The sequence below is a fragment of the Ictidomys tridecemlineatus genome, chromosome 1 (genome assembly GCF_052094955.1).
Source record: "Ictidomys tridecemlineatus isolate mIctTri1 chromosome 1, mIctTri1.hap1, whole genome shotgun sequence".
In the NCBI taxonomy this organism is placed as follows: Eukaryota; Metazoa; Chordata; class Mammalia; order Rodentia; family Sciuridae; genus Ictidomys; species Ictidomys tridecemlineatus.
Genome location: NC_135477.1, coordinates 89,806,869 through 89,826,232, shown reverse-complemented (window position 1 = coordinate 89,826,232; position 19,364 = coordinate 89,806,869). Strand labels below are relative to the sequence as shown.

Below are 19,364 nucleotides of genomic sequence, written 5' to 3'. Positions count from 1 at the left end.
CCTGAATATTAATTCTACTCAATTCATTTTGATAAAGAAGAGTTGTACAATGTATAATCAATTTCAGGAAAAATTCCAAGAATTCATATAAAAAGTTCAACTGTATCAAATATTACACATTAGTAATCTAAAAAAATCACCTATATGGAAAGCTTCATTCCTAATGGCAGAAAAAATAAGGTATTAATATGGTTAACTGGCTTTAACCATGGATGAACTTAATTCCAAGATTCTCTGTATTAATCTAAATAATTAAGCACAACAATTGAACTCAGATCAGCTCTAGATGCTAACTATAGCCCCAATCTCATGTCAAAAGCAAAGATGTTCACAGAAAAACAATTTCCATATATAAACTTTATTCCATTTGACATCATACAAAAGTTTAAACTTAAAGAAAATGAAAATATGCACCTTTTACATGTCAAAGAAAAGCAAGTTTTAGCTTCTGAATTGGCTTGCAAAGAAAAATACTTAAGAGGTACAAACTGTATTACAGTAGGTTTAAAAGAAGTTGTTTGCAATCCTTTTAAAAAAGTTAAAACTGTTTTCAAGATTTTTTTAATATTTAAATTTACAGGCACTGGCCAATTTACAAATATTTACATAAATTTTAAAAAACCTTAATAAACACTGTAACTTTTTTAGCAGCCACCACTACTTCTTTGATGTGGAAAAGAAATACTACAAAAGATATTTTTACAAACATTAAGCTTTTATTTATATTTTTTATGTCTATCTAAAACTTTGTAGTGGCTTACTACCTAAAAATCCCAGTTTAGATTACAGTCCTATACTTGTACACACAAAAAAAATCTGATTCTACAAACAGGATATAATCTTAACTTTGTTCTGTTGCTTCTTGTCATAGGAAAAATAAGCAGGAAACGGAAGTAAAGCAAAAGTGCACATTGCACTAAAGCACAGGAAACTTAATCTTTTCAAAATGTCTACATCAAATAGTCCTTAAAACAGTTCTTAACAATTCACTAACTGCTCTAAGAGTTAGTGCTTGCATTACTACAGTGCAAAATGTGTTGTTATTTCAACATAAAATCTAAAGCATTCTCAAAAGTAGATCAAAAGCACGTGAGGTACTAATGAAATGCTAATAAAGACACCCAAAGCCTCAATCTGTCCCTGGGAGGCAAGTGAAGATTTAAGACAATTGTCCAGTATTTCATGACACTGCAGTGATTTTATTGAAATAAAAGATTTCATTTTGCTTCAAGTAACTGAATAACTGACTTAAATCTTCACTTTATTAGAACAGACTTAGACAACAATCTATCTGTTGTATATTACACTTTAAGCATGTACAAATGAGATCCTCTCGAAAATTCCACACAGCTCTTCACTCTTAAGTATGTGGTACAATTAACTGAAATTGTATCAAAAACATTTTTATTTCTTCAGGTAATTTCCCAAAATATATTTTATCTGATTGCCTGAAAATTCATGCCATAATATTACTAATCATCAATGTAAACATCTTCAAAAATACATTTTTTAAATCAAAGTATTTTATTAGGAAATGTCATAATAAAATATGCCATCTTTATATAAGTATGTCCTTTTAAAAATAAAACAGGAAACAAGAGGAACAATTAAAAAGAAACCATGATAGAGGTAAACAAATGCATTATGCTGTAACTATTGTTCTTTATTTCTCAGAAGAATTTAAGAAACAGAGGCCAGTTATCTTTTCAGGATAGCAGCTCTTAAAGGTAGTATACTGTTCAAATCTCTTTTGTTTTTCAATCTGTGCCATGACTGGGAGAGAGAGAGAAAAAAAAATCATTCTTAAAACATAAAATATATGCAGAATACAGAATAAAAGACAAAGAATGTTAACAGTGGTTTTTTCCTGATGGTGGAAAACTTTTGGGTAACTTCTTTCTTCCTTGTGTTTTTATTTCCCAAGTTGTTAACATCATCCAAGTATTGTTTTTGTAGCCAAAAAGAAAATGTTATTTTAAAATTCCATACCTGTATGGTTCTAATTCATTAATTTAAAAGTGCAAAAAAACATAAAAATAAAAGTACACATGCAGGTGGTACAAAAAAGTAAAACTGACAATAACAACATTCACAGACTTAATACTTTTGTCTAAAATAGGAAGACAATTAAAACAAAACTTTTGGATTTGAGAAGGTAAGAAAAAATTACTTCAATTAATTGATAACTTATTTGTGTCTTTACTAGCTTTTTCAATTACAAATATTACTTATGAAGGACAGAGTAAATCTAAAAAAGGTAATTCATGTATGTCCCTGAAAACAAATAATGAATGGAATTTAGTTTTTTTAAATCCTGAAATTCCTGTTTACAAGCTAAAAATCTGGTTCACTACTTTAATTTATTCTCATTATGGCTCCAATGACTAAAAATATTGGTTATTTCAGCTACATAATTCTAAATGAAAAGCTCACTCATCAATAAGAACAAGGTAGCAAAATGCTACTTCTGAGTTCTTAATCTGACAGACAAAAGTATTCCTTCTTAAGTATCTGTTTTAAAATTAAAGACGTTCTATGCTGGGGTTGTAGCTCAGTAGTACAGCGACTGACTAGCATGTATGAGGCACTGGGTTCGATTCTCAGCACTGCATATAAATAAGTAATAAAAGAAAAATAAATTTAAAAAAAATTAAAGTCTGTACAATAAATTTTCTATTCTGGCTGACAAATTGAGAGGGCCTAGTTTGAAGGATAGCTGATAATATAATACCTGAATTTTAAGTTATCATTAAAATATACTTCTATACTTATAAAATGATTTTCACAGTTCTCTGATCTTTTTCTTCTATTAAGCTTTTCCTCCATGTTTCTATTAATGCACTTCCCCACATATGGTGGAATTTCATGAAGACAGGGACCTTGTCTAGCAACACTAGTAATAAATTCACACTGAAAACATATACAAACTTTTCAAAATATAAACAAGGATAAACTTTAGTTCCTTGTGACAGTGAAATATGCAAGAAAAAAGCATGGATTAGACAACAGCTTTCTTTTAAGCATATAAAAAATACCCTGATATTTTAGGGAAGGAAAGGAATCCATTAGGCTTTACTCATTATTTTGTGAGTTTAATAAGCTCCCTATAAAAATGTTTATTTCTTAAAAAAAAAAAAAGTCACATGTATGAAGAGAGCCAGCTTTCTCTGAAGGCAAAAGTATATCTATATTCAAGTAATAAATTCCCTATTATATTAATGGTTTCTCAACAATATATATTCATTTTTACAGCATATTATTCCACTAATGTTTATAGAGTTAATTTGATGCACTATTTACCTTTAAAAATTGATCCTTGATCATGTCAAACTTCTGTTTTTCATGCACAGCTCTGGCTGTATTAGTCCCATCAAAAGGTTCTGCAATGTTAAATGCACATATGAAAAATAAATTCTTAAAATGAGAACTTTCCTTTTTTTGAGGGGCGGGGGACAGTTGATGGTGGTGGAGTTCAAACTCAGGGCTCACCCATGCCAGGCAAGTACTCTACCACTGAGTTATGTCTCCAACCCTCCAAATTTTTTAGATTATGTGAAACTGTCAATATATAATGGGTTTTGACCTTTGAAAACAGCAATTTCATATGGCTCAACCTAATATCTTTATTGAACTTAAGATACAAAAAAGTTTCATACAGCTATTAGCTGTCTAATAAAGATAAAATTCAAGTAAAATGACTAAAAATGAAAGTTATCAAAGTAAGTTAATTCTAAATCATAAAAGTGGATAAGATTTCTGAAGAATTACAGAGGGTCAAGTATCTACCCTAAGAGGGGAGAAAGTTAAAGAATAAAAAGTTATCGAGGTTAGGGATATGGCTCAGTGCCTCTGGTTTTAATCCCCAGTACCAAAATAAATAAACAAGTACCACTCTATTCAAGAGAGGTACCCAATGTCAAATGTCACAGGAAGGTAATTTGAAGTTTAATTTTAATTTAAAAGCTGATTTTGTCCAGAAGAAAGGTCAATAAATCTTTAAAGCAGAAGTTCAACACTGGAGAAAATGAAACATAGTGTTATGTTATGGTGTAGTGTGTAGTTTAGAAAGAAATACAGTGAGGATAGTAACTTCTATGAGAAATTTAGTAGAGAAAGAAGAGAATCAGAATAGGAGACAGGAAGAAAACAAACAAAAGTTTATGTTTTTCCCATATATCTACATTCCATGTCCAGACCCACCTTCACCCATAAAATAAGGGAGAAGAGTCCATATTTGGAAATAATTGACAAGAGGACAAGGAAACTGAAGAAGGATAACTGAAGTCATTAGGAGTGAGATTGATTGGGAGCAGAAGGCAAAACTTGCTATAGATTAAGAATCTGGACCCTGTAAAAGAGGAGGGAAAGTACTTAGAAGAACCAGTAGGAATATTTTTCAAAGCTAAGAATATTTTTCAAAGATGAAAATGCCTATAAATATCTTAAAGCTGAAAGAGAAAGATGGGAGAGAAAAGGAATGAAGTTGCTAGAAAGAGAAATGGTAGCTGAGGGGAAAGACCTGGAAAAACTGTGAAAGGAAATCTGATAAAGGGTTTTGCTTTAGATTACAGTACTATAATCCAAGCAGGCCTATAATCTTAAAAGCTTCTTTATTTATTTTGTATTGCTTAGAAGGGCTATTTTGTAAAGGGTGTTTATTGTCACAGTTATTATGTTTTTTTAATTTCAAAAAAAAAGGACAAGGCCATATGCCAAAGTATAGTGAAATCACATCATACACAGTACTTTATAACAATGTTTAATATTCAAAAGAACACAAGTAACTAAAATAACATACACTCTCTGTAAAATTTATTAATAAGCCAAATACCAAAGCAGATTTTAATTCCTATTCACAAACTCAAATTTTAAGATGTTGCATATAATTCAAGACTAAAATATTCTAAATCTAATGTTTTCTACAAACACTGATTCTCAATTCTTTTCTTTTTTATCTTGAGATTTACAAAGGTCTTCAGTTTGGTATCTATGCAAACAATTTTGCCTCGTTTATTTTTTTTCCTTTTTCTTTTTTTGATGCTGGGAATCCAACCCAGGGCCTCATGCATGCTAGATAAACTCTCTATTATGCCTCTTAAAGTCAGTTTACCACTGACTCAAAGAAAATGTCTCAGCTACACATAAATTAATTTTAGAGAAAAGAATTTACTTTCACGTTAACTTTCATAGTAAAATTAACTTCAGAAAAAACTAGTTTGCATTAAACAGCAACATTTTCAGTGTCAAAGAATACAGATCATTTCATTTCAATAAGAATCATCTACTATATTTTCTCCTATCTGTAAATCATGACATTAAGTTCCAATCAACCAAAAGTAGGAGGAATGCACAAAGCCTGTTCAGCTCTTACCAACAAAGATTACTCAAATTCATGTTTATTATTTCTCATAACTAAAGAATTTGAAATGATTTTTTAATTAAAAATTTGAAACTAGAAGACCTGTGAATCACTTCAAGACATAAATAAATATATTACTTTTAACTGCAATACAAGCTGAAATTAGTCAAGTAATTCGGTACCATGATGATAACTGGATGGTAAATAGAGTAATCATGGGAAAACTACCTTCTACACAGATGTATTTATTTCTCCATTCAATACCATCAGGCCTTGGAATGGCTTTGGCTTCACGAACTGAAATCATTTGACTATTCCAGCTATAAGAAGAAAAACATTAAATCATGTCAAATATTTTCATAATCTCCTTTTTATTATATCTAAAGTAAGGCCAACCCTGATTTTCTTATAGGATAATGAAATTTGCCTCAACCATCAGCATAATCTTTATTTCCCTTCTCTAATTTTTTTCTCTACAGCACTTACCTTCTAACAACTTGCTTATATATTATGTTATTATTTCTTGTGTGCTTCCCAAGTAGAATGAAGTCTAAGATGCTTAGATATTTATCTTTTTTTCCTACTGTTCATCTAGTTACTGAGTACATACAAGCTATTCAATACATGTTTACTGAATAAATGAAGTAGTACAAAAAAACTAAAAAACTTTAAGTAATCAAAAAATTATGCTCACTGCTAATACCCAAATAAGAATTTTTTATTTGTTAAGAGAAAAGCAATCTTCTTGTGTTGTTTTCTGGTACTATTTGTTCAGGTATATCTTGTATGTCTTGTGAGAAATTTTTAAAATTTACTTTTAAATTTTTAAAATTTCTAATAGAAGCATGTAGGTATTGTTTTAGGAAAACAAAATTGATACTCTATGAAAACAATGCTATTGCCACATATCAGACACAGCTGTCAACAGCAAAATTTTACTCAAGAAAACAACTTTATTGGCACAGCTAAAAATAAATCATCTGATCTTTAGTATACACCAACTTTAAACTTTTGTTTCTTAAAGGTTTAAGGAGTTTTCACATTTGTAACAGTTATTACAAGCATTCTTTTTTCCAAAGGAACATGTTAAAATATATGACCATTCTATATAAGAGAAAAATAAATTTGAAAAATAGCTCAAATCCTTTTTTCTGCAGTATTTAGCTTTCTCTACCATTTCAGCAAGCAGAGAAAGACTACATCTTGAAACCTTCAGATTCCAACACTCACCCTACCCTTCCTCTATGTAACAGAGGATCCATAAGAATATAACCACAGGTCCAGCATGCCATTTATTTCTGGAAATGTCATAAATTTCTATATTAATTAAGAAAAATCTTGTATCTTCTGAAGTTTAATAATTTAAAGCATGTTACAAGTATAATTTTCTATTTTGTTTTATCAAAAGTGGTATAGAAATATTATAAAGGGATTTTAAGTCCTTTAAATAAATGTGTGTCTGTGTGTACACATATATAATATCATTTATATGCACACACACATCTGAATTTATACATTTTAAAAACAAGTGAGATTCAGGTGTAGTGGTACAAGCCTGTAAACCAGCTACTCAGGATGCTGAAGCAAGAGTATCATAAGTTCCAGGCCAGTCTGACAACACAGCAAGACCTTATCACTTTTCTCATGCCACACACAAACACACACACAAAATGCGCTGTCAAATGAAAATAATATTAGTTATTGGTTACAGCAAATTTTTTTAGATTCCTCATGTATTATTTTTTTGGAGTATGAACTCCAAAAATATAATAATTCTGATCTATTGCTTTAGATGTTTCTTAAAAATTAAAAATATAAGGGGAAGAGTTACAGAACCATAACTGAACTAAACAGTTATAATATTATACTTTGTATTACTTAAGAAAAATTTCACTAACAAAATGAACTTTCTCCTAGGATGATTTCTAGTATCAGCTTAAAGGGAAATTGTATTTGTAAACATTACTTTTAAAATGCACAGATTAATGTTTTTTTCTTTCAGAAGAGTTTAGAATATTAAAATATAGGGCTGTAGGTATAGCTCAGAGATAGAGCACTTTACTACCTGGGTTCAACACCAGTGGAAGGAAGAAGGAAAGGAAGGAAAAACTACTAAAATACTATGTCCTGCTGTTAAGTTACAACTTTTGTTTCTTTAAACTAAAGGAACTCAATTGTCAACACTAAATTTCTATTAAATTCAATTCTGAATTTACATTAGATGCCACTACCTGACTACTTGGTTCTAAACTGGGTCACAAAAACCTATGCGACACATATTCATTTAATTGATTATCCCTAATCAGGTATCATTTACGCTTCAACTTACAATCAACCCAAGTAATGCAGTTATTTAAATGACTATATCATTTGAAGTACTTCAAAGAGAAAAAAAAATACTTTGAATCACTACCATTCAAACTGATTAAATCTACTCATTTTCAACAAACTTTTGAATATTTTTAATTATTAACTATTTCAAATCATTAAAACATAATATATAATTTATTTACTCTAAGAGGTAAATTTAAATGTAGAATGTCAATGGTGATTTAAAAAATATTTTCCTTAAATATTTCATTCTTTAAAACACATAAGGCAGGGCTGGGTTGTAGGCTTAGTAGTAGAACACTTGCCTAGCATGTGTGAGGCACTGGATTTAATCCTCAGCACCACATAAAAATAAATAAAACAAAGGTATTGTGTCTATCTACAACAACAAAAATACAAAGACACACAAGGCAGCCAGGCATGGTAGTGCACACCTGTAGTCTCAGTGACTCGGAAAGCTGAGGCAGAAGAATATCAAGTTTGAGGCCAGCCAGGGCAACTTAGTGAGAGCCTGTCTCAAAATAAAAAAAATTAAAAGGGCTAGGGCTGTATCTCAGTGGTAAAGCACTCCTGGATGGACAGAGACAGAATACAAATATACAAGCCCTTTATCATACTGATCTATTCTTGATCATTATTTGTTTACCATGTGAAGCACTGATTATATTGATTATATTTCCTAGAATCCTTGGTGATCCTTGTCCACTATTTTGTCAGTTCATAGTTCCCAATGAATCTGTGAAGCCTAACTTCATTTTAAAAAATTTTAGCATAGCAGCACAATGTGAGTGAAGTGGGTAAGAAAAAACAGTCATTTTTATTTACTTATCTTTATGTTATTTATTTATTTAACAGTTGGGGGTCTGGATATATTGCCTTATCTGGCCCTGATCTGAGCTCAAGCAATTCTTCTCCCTCAGGAATCAGAGTAGCTGGTATTACAGGCATGCACCACCATAGATGTCTAAAGATCCATAATTTTTAAATGGCTATATAAACCTTCTACAACGTTTATATCATGTACTCAAAGCATTCCTTACCAAGCATTTAATTCTTTGTCTTTAAAGAGAATTTTTAAATTGAATATCTCAACATACAGAAGAAATCGATCCTTAGCACCACATAAAAATAAAAAAATAAAGGTATTGTGTTCAACTACAATGAAAACAATATTTTTTTTTGAAAGGGCTTTACTTTTTAGAATCTGAATAACATTTCTTCTTTCATGTCCCATGTTTCAAATCATCTAAGTCAGATTTCTTTAGAGCTACTTGTATCACATCAGAAAAAAAAAATACCAATATTGCAGTGTATCACAGTTAAGTGTGAACTGTGCAAACTATCTGAAACAGTACCCTTATAAGGTATGAGATCTTTCAGTGAGTGACTTCATCTCTCTTACTTCATCTCCCTAAGCCTACCTGGTAAAATATGAGGACATCATATAATACCACCTAATAATAGTTACTTTGTAAACTTAATGAGATAATACATATAATCTGCTTAGAAGCATTTTCGCACTTACTAATAGTAATTTATTATTATTGCTATTCTCCTCTCCAAATTCCTTCAAAATGGTTTAAGGTTCATTGCACCCTCCTCTAATTTTGTATAATTCCCAAACTTCTCTTCTTCCTTCAAACTTTCCCAGATTGATCAGAAAAGCAGCAAACAAATACTAGCCTCATTATCTCTGGACTTAGAACTCCCAAAAGAACTTTCTCTTCTGTCTGGACTGATTGTGCACTTTGTCTCATGTTTATATATTGCCCTCAAAACAAAAAAGGAGAAAAAGATGTTTCCTTGATTTGCCTATCACACTAACACAACTATTAATCAGATAGCATGAATTAAATAAAAAATTTCCAAGTCTATCTTGGCTGTATTTTTAACTGCACATTTTAAGTTCCTAGAAAATGCATCTGTTCCAATCTACAAAATACCTAAGACAGGACCCATAGAGACTCTTTTATGGAATGAGGCAGCAAAACAAAGTGGGAACATGAATAAAATCAGCTAAAACTGGGCTTATTAAATGGAGCTTATTAAACTATAATCTTGTTATTAGTTAGAATTATTAGATCAATTTGGCATCTAATATCATTAAATATTAAATTTCATAAATTACACATTTCTGAATATGCTTACAGCACTATAGTTGACAAATAGAGCTTCTGACCAAATCTGTAGCATTCACTTACATATAAATGAACAAACACAATTTAAAGTTTTACTTACTCAAACTCTGTAGCATAATATTTAAGAAAGCCCAGTAAGAGGTCCCCAAGACTTGATTCATTCTTTGAGAGGTAAGGAGGAACATTACATGGAGCTTGATGTACAAGGTGCAGCTGTATAGCAGGACTGAAACATTCCTGTTAAAAAAGAAAAAAATGTAAAGCCATTTAAAACATTTACACTAAAAAACTTAACAAATCCTAATGCAAGTTGAGGAGAGAAGAAATTTTCTTTTGGTATCCAGGGGTACTCTACCACTAAGCTACATCCGCAGCTCTTTTTATTTTTTATTTTAAGACAGGGTCTCACTAGTATTGCATACTGGCTTCAAACTTGTGATCACCTGCCTTAGCCTCCCAAGTCACAAGAATTACAGGTGTGTGCCACTATGCCTGGTGAGAAAAATTCCCTTTATATTGGCAATTTGGAAATTTGAAGATTTTCTTCTAAAGGTTTCACCAATACTTGGAGTAAGCCAGAAATTACCTGAAAAACTAAGATATTCTAATTCTTGGCTCAGGTATATCATTAAGTTAACATTTCTACGGCAGCAGAAGATTTCTAACTCATAAGTAAAATTTTATTATACATACCATAATTCCTCCCAATAATATTAATATTTTCATAAATTTATCTCCTTAATTATTTCTACAAGGAGCAGATGTACCTTAGGTATAAAGGCTATATCCAAACACAAATTAAATAATTTTCCCTCTGCCACTTAATCTTTTTCTCAAAGGCCACAAAAATAGCTTTAATGTATAAAAAGTACTTATGCTGATTTAAGATTTTTAAATTTTTGTTTTATTCTGTTTTTATATTTTGTTTTTTAGAGGGAAGAGAAGATAGACATTCAACATGAACTTGAAAAGACAAAGGCAAAGAAAAGAAGATAATACACATAACGAACACTATATTTAGCAATACTTTTATCACAGTATTTATCCATATCAACTGCTTGCAATCCAGGTTCAAATAAGACATTTATCAGAAGGAATACTAATGGATACTTAATGTTTGGCCTATGGTATATCATTCACTATCATATCTGTTCTTCCTCTACTAGCAGCAAGTTCTGAATCTGAAGAACTGCATATGAATATGAGGTTTTCAAGTAATATATATCCATAAATTAAAAAATTATTTTCCTAAGGTAATTTGCACAATACCATTGAAAATGGTTTTCTGCATTTACCCACTGCCATCACAGCAAAAATGAATAAAATTTATAAAAAAGCAACTGAGTAAACTGGGTAATGCAGCAGAATAACTAAAAGGAGTTGAGGTTACTATTTAACAGATTAACCTTGGGCTTATAGATATTATTTCAACTGAAACATCTAAGTAACTCTAAAATAATTTAAGCTTCCTTATCATTCAATACTAATCCTCAAAAAATCAATAAAAACAAGAGCAAAAAACAAAAATATTTTCTCCCTTGTTCCATTACCTAGAATTCTATTAATAATATTTAACCATTGAGAAGTGATTACCTTTCTCTTAAGAAGAAAAATTCCATTCTAACCACAATTAATAAAACTGGCACTCTCTTAAACATGGAACTTCCTCTTATAATAGCTATTGTTATTACATCATAAAACCCAAGTTGAAATATTAATTGTCTAAGAGGAAAGGCTAGGGGAGATAGGAAAGAAGTCTCAATTTACAATAAAGAATAAAGGAAGAAAGATACAATGCTTCTACCCGACTTTGTCTCGTTAGGTATAAACTGGACTTAGGACAACATTATTTGAAACTGTTATTTAGATATTATTTCCTGGCAAATCAAATAACAGGTATAATGTAAATCAAATGATAGGAAAAGTGGCAGGCATAATTATTATATGTCAATTAAAAATTAAAAAAGAAAGCTAGCTTCCTATTTAATAGCTCCTACTCTGAAGATTCTTACTAATCTCGATACCCATCACCTAGTAAACATTCAGATTATGAACTGATGCTTTAATAGTCTTCTTATCTGAAGTTTGAAACTGTTTGAACTTCCTTTAAAATTCTTATTTTGTTCCATAATTTAAAGAAAAATATTAGCAATTATAAGATTAAAACGGAAGAGTTGTAAGATCTACTTTGTTAAAATGCTGAATGACCTTGAACCAACAATTTGGACAATCTTTGCCCAGCTCTACTGTTCTTTTTTCATAAACTTTCACAAAAAGAGTCATGGAGTACTTATTGAGGAAAAACTGAAAGGAAAATTCAAACTTGAAAAGAAAAGTTATACGTAAATAGGAATTCCATCTACCCTTAAGAATTTCTCAGATTTTGGTAATCATTCACATTGCAAAAAGATTTTCTGCTTTAAGAAAGACTTCCACAAAGAATTTCTTTTAAAAAGGAGCTCCCTCATGATAGTTGTGGGTTTAAGAAAAATAGACAGATACATAAGGGGGTACAGAACTTAAGCTAATACATTAGAAGCACATAAAGAATATAAAATCAAAGGAAAAACAGCAGCTTAAAATTATAATGTAAATCAATGAAAAAGCAATTTGACTGTAAACTACTTCTTTAGGAAGCAGATTTTGGGGATTACCAAAATTCATGCTTGCTTGATTTCCTACATAAAAGGAAGATTTCTTCATTGCATTTTTAGGATACTCTATATTGAACTACAAATCACCACGTGTAATAAACAGTTCCTGAAAACGTTTTTCAAAGAATATATACATGTTGACAATATGAGGATAAGTAATCTTCCATTTCTCTTCAATCAATGCCAAGCTAGAAATTTAAAGGCAACCCTCGAAAAACATCTGAAATGTGTCTTTACAACTGCTTACCAAAAATAACAAAAACATCTTTTATCAGATCCCATAATTTTTCTGAGATTACTTTATCTTCAAAAGTTTGAAATTTGGACAATTAAGGACTTTCTAGAATAAGTAAGACTACTTTATCTTTATGCTACTTTTTAGTCAGTAAAAATGAAATAGTAATTATTAATAATCCTATAGTATAACACAGCTTTTAGTGTAATTATGTATTTATAGGTCTTTCATCTATTTCACATATTCGATATCACAAGTGACTTGAAATATACCAATTTTTAAAAATAAATGTTTTCCCTTTGAAAAGTAACAAAAGTTTTGTGTTATTATAAAGTTTTGCCATTCTCAAACTCATTTATACAAGTAAGCAGAAAATTTGCCGTATGTGTTTTTCTTAAAAATGTCTTATAGGTAGGAATAATCAGAAATACACAAATAAAATATAATAAGCAACAGAAATTACTTGAAATTATATGTTAGTGAGCACTACTGTAATTTTGCCTTCCCCTAGGAAACTAAGGAAAGTGGAAAAAATACTAGTATCTAAATGTATCATTTGTGACAATATAGCTTGGATCAATCATGTAATCTTTCTAAGATTTAGTTTCCTCATCTGTGAAATAGGAATGATATCTTACAAGTCCATTTGTCCAGGGTTAAAAAACCTGTATGTAAAATTTTGGATACTAGGAGTAAATGATGGTTATTATCAGTAATAAGAATCAAGCTGATTTGCTTGTTCCATCAGATGGACCACTTAAAAGCACTCTGTTTACCAGTTTATCGGTTTCATATAAAACAAAAAATCTTACTTAAGAGGGAGTAGTAGGTCCTTATCTGTATAAGCATCAATTTTATAGTAAAAATAACACAGCTGAAATAATTAAAATGAGTGCCTAAATGCCAATTAAAACACTTTTTATTTACAGGTCTTGAATTAGTATTTTTTAAGGCCTTAGAGTTGGGCTAGTATTGAATTTATTCACCATCACTGTTATAGACATAGAAAACAAGTTAAGACTGTAGGGTCAGAAAGAAAAAAAAAAGAGTGTAGGGCCAGAAGTAGTGGATGTGAACAAAGGTCTGTACTACCAAGAGGGCAAAACTAGAAAATCAGAAAAAGAGAAGAATCATGGGGCTGTTCAAACTAGAATTTAATAAGAATCTGGGTATCTTGTCACAAAAAAGCAATATTTTTACCCCCAAGTAAACTGATATTAAACTGATACTTTTCTAGTATCTTATGTTAGCAAAAAAAGATTTTTCATAGCACCAGGTTTCAAGTGAGATTTTTGCAAAAACATTTTTCAATATATAATAAGTATAACTATTCCTTGTATGCTGATTCCTTGTATGCTGAAAACTATATGCAGCTCTTTTTACGCTGGAACCTGGGTCTTAAAGAAAAGGTTGGAACAATAAAATGAAATAGTAAACATAACCATTCTCTGTACACCTTTCAGTATGAACTAAAGAACAAATACTTATGGAAGAAGAAAATGAATTCAAGAATAAGGCCAAAAAGTTAACCTACTTTTATTTTTGTACTTGCTGATGATTTCACATTTTTCATGATGTTTAAGAGAGCATAAAGTCTGATCACTAACTATACAGAAGCTCATTATGATATAGTTCTTCAGAACAACATTATTAGTTTCTAAATGGAGGAAGACAGCAGACACCAGAAGGTTCTTGTCAAGTCTCTTCTAGCAGATGACCCACCAGAAATTGAGAGACCACCCCATTATAGCAAAATTCTATTACAGTGAACCTTTATTATTCAGTACCTTGCATGTGTGCATACTAACAAAAATATGGTTTCAGAAGGCTATACAAACATTCCAAACAAGCAAGATAAATATTATTTCCACATAAAAGCAGGCACAAGGATGACTATGGAGGAAAACAGAAATGACAGGACTATAAAACAAGGAAACAAAAAATTCCAGAGAACACAGAAAACTGGAAACAAAAGATGCATAGATTATGGATAAGTACATTATATAACCTAGGTTTCTCTAAATTCACATTAAATAAATACTAATTTTTTTTCTAGTAGGCACACTTCATGTTTTTGGTGTTTCCAATTAATTTCATGATTTTAAATAAGCAGACCAGAATAGTATACTAAAGTTTACCTCTTTTAGTGTATTACAAATTAAAGATAAAAAGATTATCCAATAATTAAACTTCTTAATTCTCCCCCAAACTTTTCAACATATAATTACTGTAGACTGAAAAATTTCTGAGTTACTAACTTTAGAAATGCTATAAAACTATATTTTAAAGTAGTATGAAGAAAACTGGAAAAAGGCCAAATAGGCCTTGATCAACTGAGTACATTTAATCCCCATTAATAATGAGTATCATGCAAAAAAAAGTCTACCATTAAACATAACTGACCACATTGTCTGCCAATAATCAAACAAAAATCAGTTTTCTGAAAAAATATATGAAATATTTAAATTTTCTTGTAGCAAATGCCTCAGCCTATATAAAAAATGTTATCATGTACTTAGTTTTATTACTTTCATATTCACATTAACACTACATATAATTCTACATATACTTGACATAATATGTATTATAATAATTTATAAGAAACACTTACTGGGTAAATTTTTTGGAGGGATGGAAGAATTGGTTCAGGTAGGGCTATAAAAAGAAAAAGTTTAAAGCTTTTGTGATTTACATGACTCATTTTACAATGCAATAATCTGTCAGCTACACCCCAGGTAAGAGACAACAAGGGTCTATGCTAAAATTCAACAGTTTTCATATACTTCATGAAATTAATCCTCAACCTTAAAAATTTCAATGTAAGATACACTTAAGTTAACAATTTAAGGTTTTATTAATAAATTATATATTCCTATGTAAACCCAATGTTCCTTACATGGTTTTAGAATAACAGCTATCAAGAAAGGGACATAACATTTGGCCCAACATCAAACACACACACAAAATAAGACATGGATTGTTCTATAGATATTGAATGGACATTGTTAAGATGGATATAACTATCAAAAAATGCAATTTTAAAAGTATAGTTCAATGATATTATTAATATCATGACTGAACAATAGTTCCACCATGACTTTCCTGTCATTATTTAATTTCCACTAACGATGCCAAAATTGAGATTGTTTCAGGAAATTATCTGTTGAAAAAAAAAAACTGAAAAATCTTCCAGCTATATAACATGCTTTTTACAAAAGAATGTCTCAGCAAAAGTCAGAAATCTACATTGAGATTCGTATCACTCTGCTATCAAATAGATAAAATTCCACACAAAGGAATCTCTATCCTCATTCTACTACTATATTTGTTAATCGTTCCTCACCATTCAGGAGCCTTAAATAACTCAAATCATATTCAATGCAGTAACAGTAATTTCACAATGTTATAATGTAAATGGGACAATATAAAAGGCAGTATGTCTGATAGTCATAACCTAAGAACTAAAATATATCAAGTATGTTAAAATACAAAGTAATGAAATTTCTTTACTATTAGAAACCAATAGTACCATGATACACTTTGCATTTAAGATTAAGAAATATATATAACTAAATTCAGTCACAAAGAATACTTATTTCACTTATTTTTCAAAAACACTTCTGGAATAGATTAATGTGCAGGTAACCAACTTACATGGTCTCCAACTATAAGAGTATTAATTTCTACTACATGGTAGGGAGTAGGATGCTTTATTTAAAATTCTCTTCTGCATCATGCTTCATTCCCAATTCCAAAATTAGAAATAAAATATAATTCTGTGATATAAATGTATGCAGTATATGTCTAAGAACATTAGAAGGAAAAAAACACTCATTACTTACCAAAAATCACTCTTAGGAAGTAAGGATATTTACATAAATGTATTATTTTTCCTTCCAGAGGCATTCAAGTGATCAAAGTTCTAGAAGACCCTCCAAGTAAACTCAAGCTCCAGTCATTTTAATTGTAAACATCTATGCATTTGTTTAATCTTTTTTAATGGTTTTAAAATAATTTTTGTAATTAATATTGAAAATCAAGATGGAATGATACAGAAATAAATAATATAGAATCAAGTTGGAAAAAATCTTACCAAAAATTAGTTTACTTAAAAATCTTAATTCTTCCCCACTGAATACCCCATAAATTAAAATTACAATAAAACAAAAAATGAAGAAAAGAACATAGAATTTGAAGATAGAATTTTTTTTCCTCCAAATACAGTTTAATTCTTCCACTAATTCAGAAAGGTACAAAAGTATTAATTTTTCCAAATGTACTACAAACTAAGATACAGATACATTGTTCACTAGCTATTTCCAGTTCATTAGATGGTTGCAGTACACTTAATTTTTGTCAATGTATGTAATAGTATCTTTTCATTCATTAACTATGAATTCAAACTCTACTTGGAAAATGCTTTTATCATTTGATATATTTTGGTGGGTTGTAATAAATATGACCTTAACACATAAGTTATACTAACTCTTAACCTGGACAATATCATTCTTTGAATCTACACCAAGTAGTACTGAGTGAGAAAACAAGCCAATATTTAGTAGGTGCTCACCAAGTCTTAGCTTTCTTTTTCCTTTCTTGCATCAAATCAGTCCATTGTTTAAAAAAAAAAAAAATGATGTGGATCCTAACACTCAACAAGTAGGGAGGGGAAGAGAAGTTCAATGGATCAGACAAAGGGAAATGAAGAGAAAGGAGGGGTATAGGAATAGGAAAGACTGTAGAATGAATCTGACATAAGACAGATATTTTATCTCACATTATAACCACATCTAGGATTCCAGGTATGAAAAATAAATACCAACCACTGGTTAAGGGTCTCTCAATGGACAAAAGAACCTTTAAATATAAGCAATTCAGAAGCTTTTGAAGGCAAGAGCATCATTCAGTGACTTCCTTTTCTTACAACTTTAAGATTTATTAACATTAATCATTAGAGAAACAATATTACAGCAGTTACTTATTAATACTATCCGATGGGAAATGGGTTGAGTGAGTTTAGTAGTTTTTAAACTGCTTATCTTACTCGAAAGCAATATAAATTCTGGAAAACAAAAACACTAGTTACCATCATCTAGTTTGACTTTAAAATTTGGGACTAACTCTTAGCTATAGACTAACTCTTGCACTAAAGATTTGATCCTTCAATTTTTTCTCTTAAGAGCAAATTAAGACAAAAACAAGCTCATCACCAGGTGCAATGGCAGGCTCAGCAGGCTGACACAGGAGAATTGGAAGCTCAAGGCCAGTCTCAGCAACTCAGCAAGGCCCTAAGCAACTTGGTAACCACCCTGTCTCAAAATAAAAACTATAAAAGGCTAGGGATGTACCATCATGGTAAATTATCCCTGGGTTAAATCCCCAGTGTCAATTCATACCCCCAAAAAGTTCACCATTGTAATTTATGACCTATAGTTAACGTCTTGAGTATAGCTAATAAGATTTTATTTTGTCTACAGTTCAAATAAGGGCTTGCTAGTCAGGCTCCAACAAACTTATAAACTTTCCATACTGATTTATCAAAAATTTAGCTATTAAAACAGCAGATGTTCAACTGCACTAAGTTAACTATTGATTATGAAACTATAAAAACAATTTAAAAATGACTTCTGGACAGGTCTATACTGGGAACAAGGTAAGCATTCCATGAATATTCATTTTTATAATTCATGCTTTTATTAATCTTTTCAAATATATGCAGTCTATTATTAATTGTTGAAATATGTTCTAGGAAACACTTTAGTTTTTTCAATTTTTCTACACACAGTGGATGTCTCTTTTGTTAACGGCAGAAAAGGATATTAAAATATTTAAGAAGTTTAGCAAAATTTAGAGGTTATTTTATCCAACTATTCATGTTACAGATGAGAATGTGAAGCCCAGAGAAGCACAATAACTTGACCAATAACAAAAACTAGTTCTTTGTGGTAGAGTCAGAACTGTTCCATACACCTTGCACAGTCTTCTTGTATTTCTTTTTCCCTTGCATAAGATAATGACTATCAAGAAAGCAACTTCTAATGCCAATCACTCTAATTTACTGATGGAGAAGTACCTTAAATTTGCCAGTATAGAGTTACACATTAGCTCTGGTGGCTGATTGTTCTCTAAGACCCAGAATTAACTGATAATAGTGCCTTTAACACAAACCACTTCAATAAATGGGAGCATTTTACCAAAATAAAACATGCATAAACAAAACAGAAAATACATTTAGCATGATTTCATTACATTGGTAAAATACAAATGTTTGAATTTTTAATTTGCTTGCAACAATGTGCCTATGATTAAAGTACGTTTTTCTAAAGAAGTCAATCAAATTAAAACTTTTAATGTAACCAATAAGAATAAAAGAACATGGCAGAGATTGTGGAAATTTATGAATGTTAATGTTTTAGTCAAAAATCTTTTTCCTTCTTTTTAGGTGCAGGGGATTGAATGCAGGGTCTCATGTATGTTAGGCAAGTCCTCTATTACTGGGCTATATCAGTGAGCAAACGTGAGCTTGCTCTCTCTCCCTCTATTCACCCCCTCTTGCTGATTTTTTCCCCTTTTATATATTGATATAAATTCCTAAATTGCTGAGGTTGACCCCAAAATTGTGATCCTCCTGCCTCAGCCTTCCAAGT

General features: G+C 30.5%; 1 protein-coding gene across 3 annotated transcripts in view; it reads right to left on the bottom strand.

Moving 5' to 3' along the window:
* Positions 1-1,642: 1,642 nt before the first annotated feature.
* The window catches only part of Tent2 (terminal nucleotidyltransferase 2), a 62,455-nt gene continuing 44,733 nt past the window's right edge, over positions 1,643-19,364 (bottom strand). For all 3 annotated transcript variants that reach the window (XM_013360195.4, XM_078044266.1, XM_005329006.5), the window contains exons 12-16: positions 15,329-15,372; positions 9,929-10,065; positions 5,588-5,679; positions 3,301-3,380; positions 1,643-1,773 (exon numbers count right to left, since the gene is read on the bottom strand). In XM_013360195.4, coding sequence (XP_013215649.2) covers positions 1,699-1,773; positions 3,301-3,380; positions 5,588-5,679; positions 9,929-10,065; positions 15,329-15,372 — 428 coding nt within the window. In that variant the 3' untranslated portion in view covers positions 1,643-1,698. The remainder of the gene's footprint in view (positions 1,774-3,300; positions 3,381-5,587; positions 5,680-9,928; positions 10,066-15,328; positions 15,373-19,364) is intronic.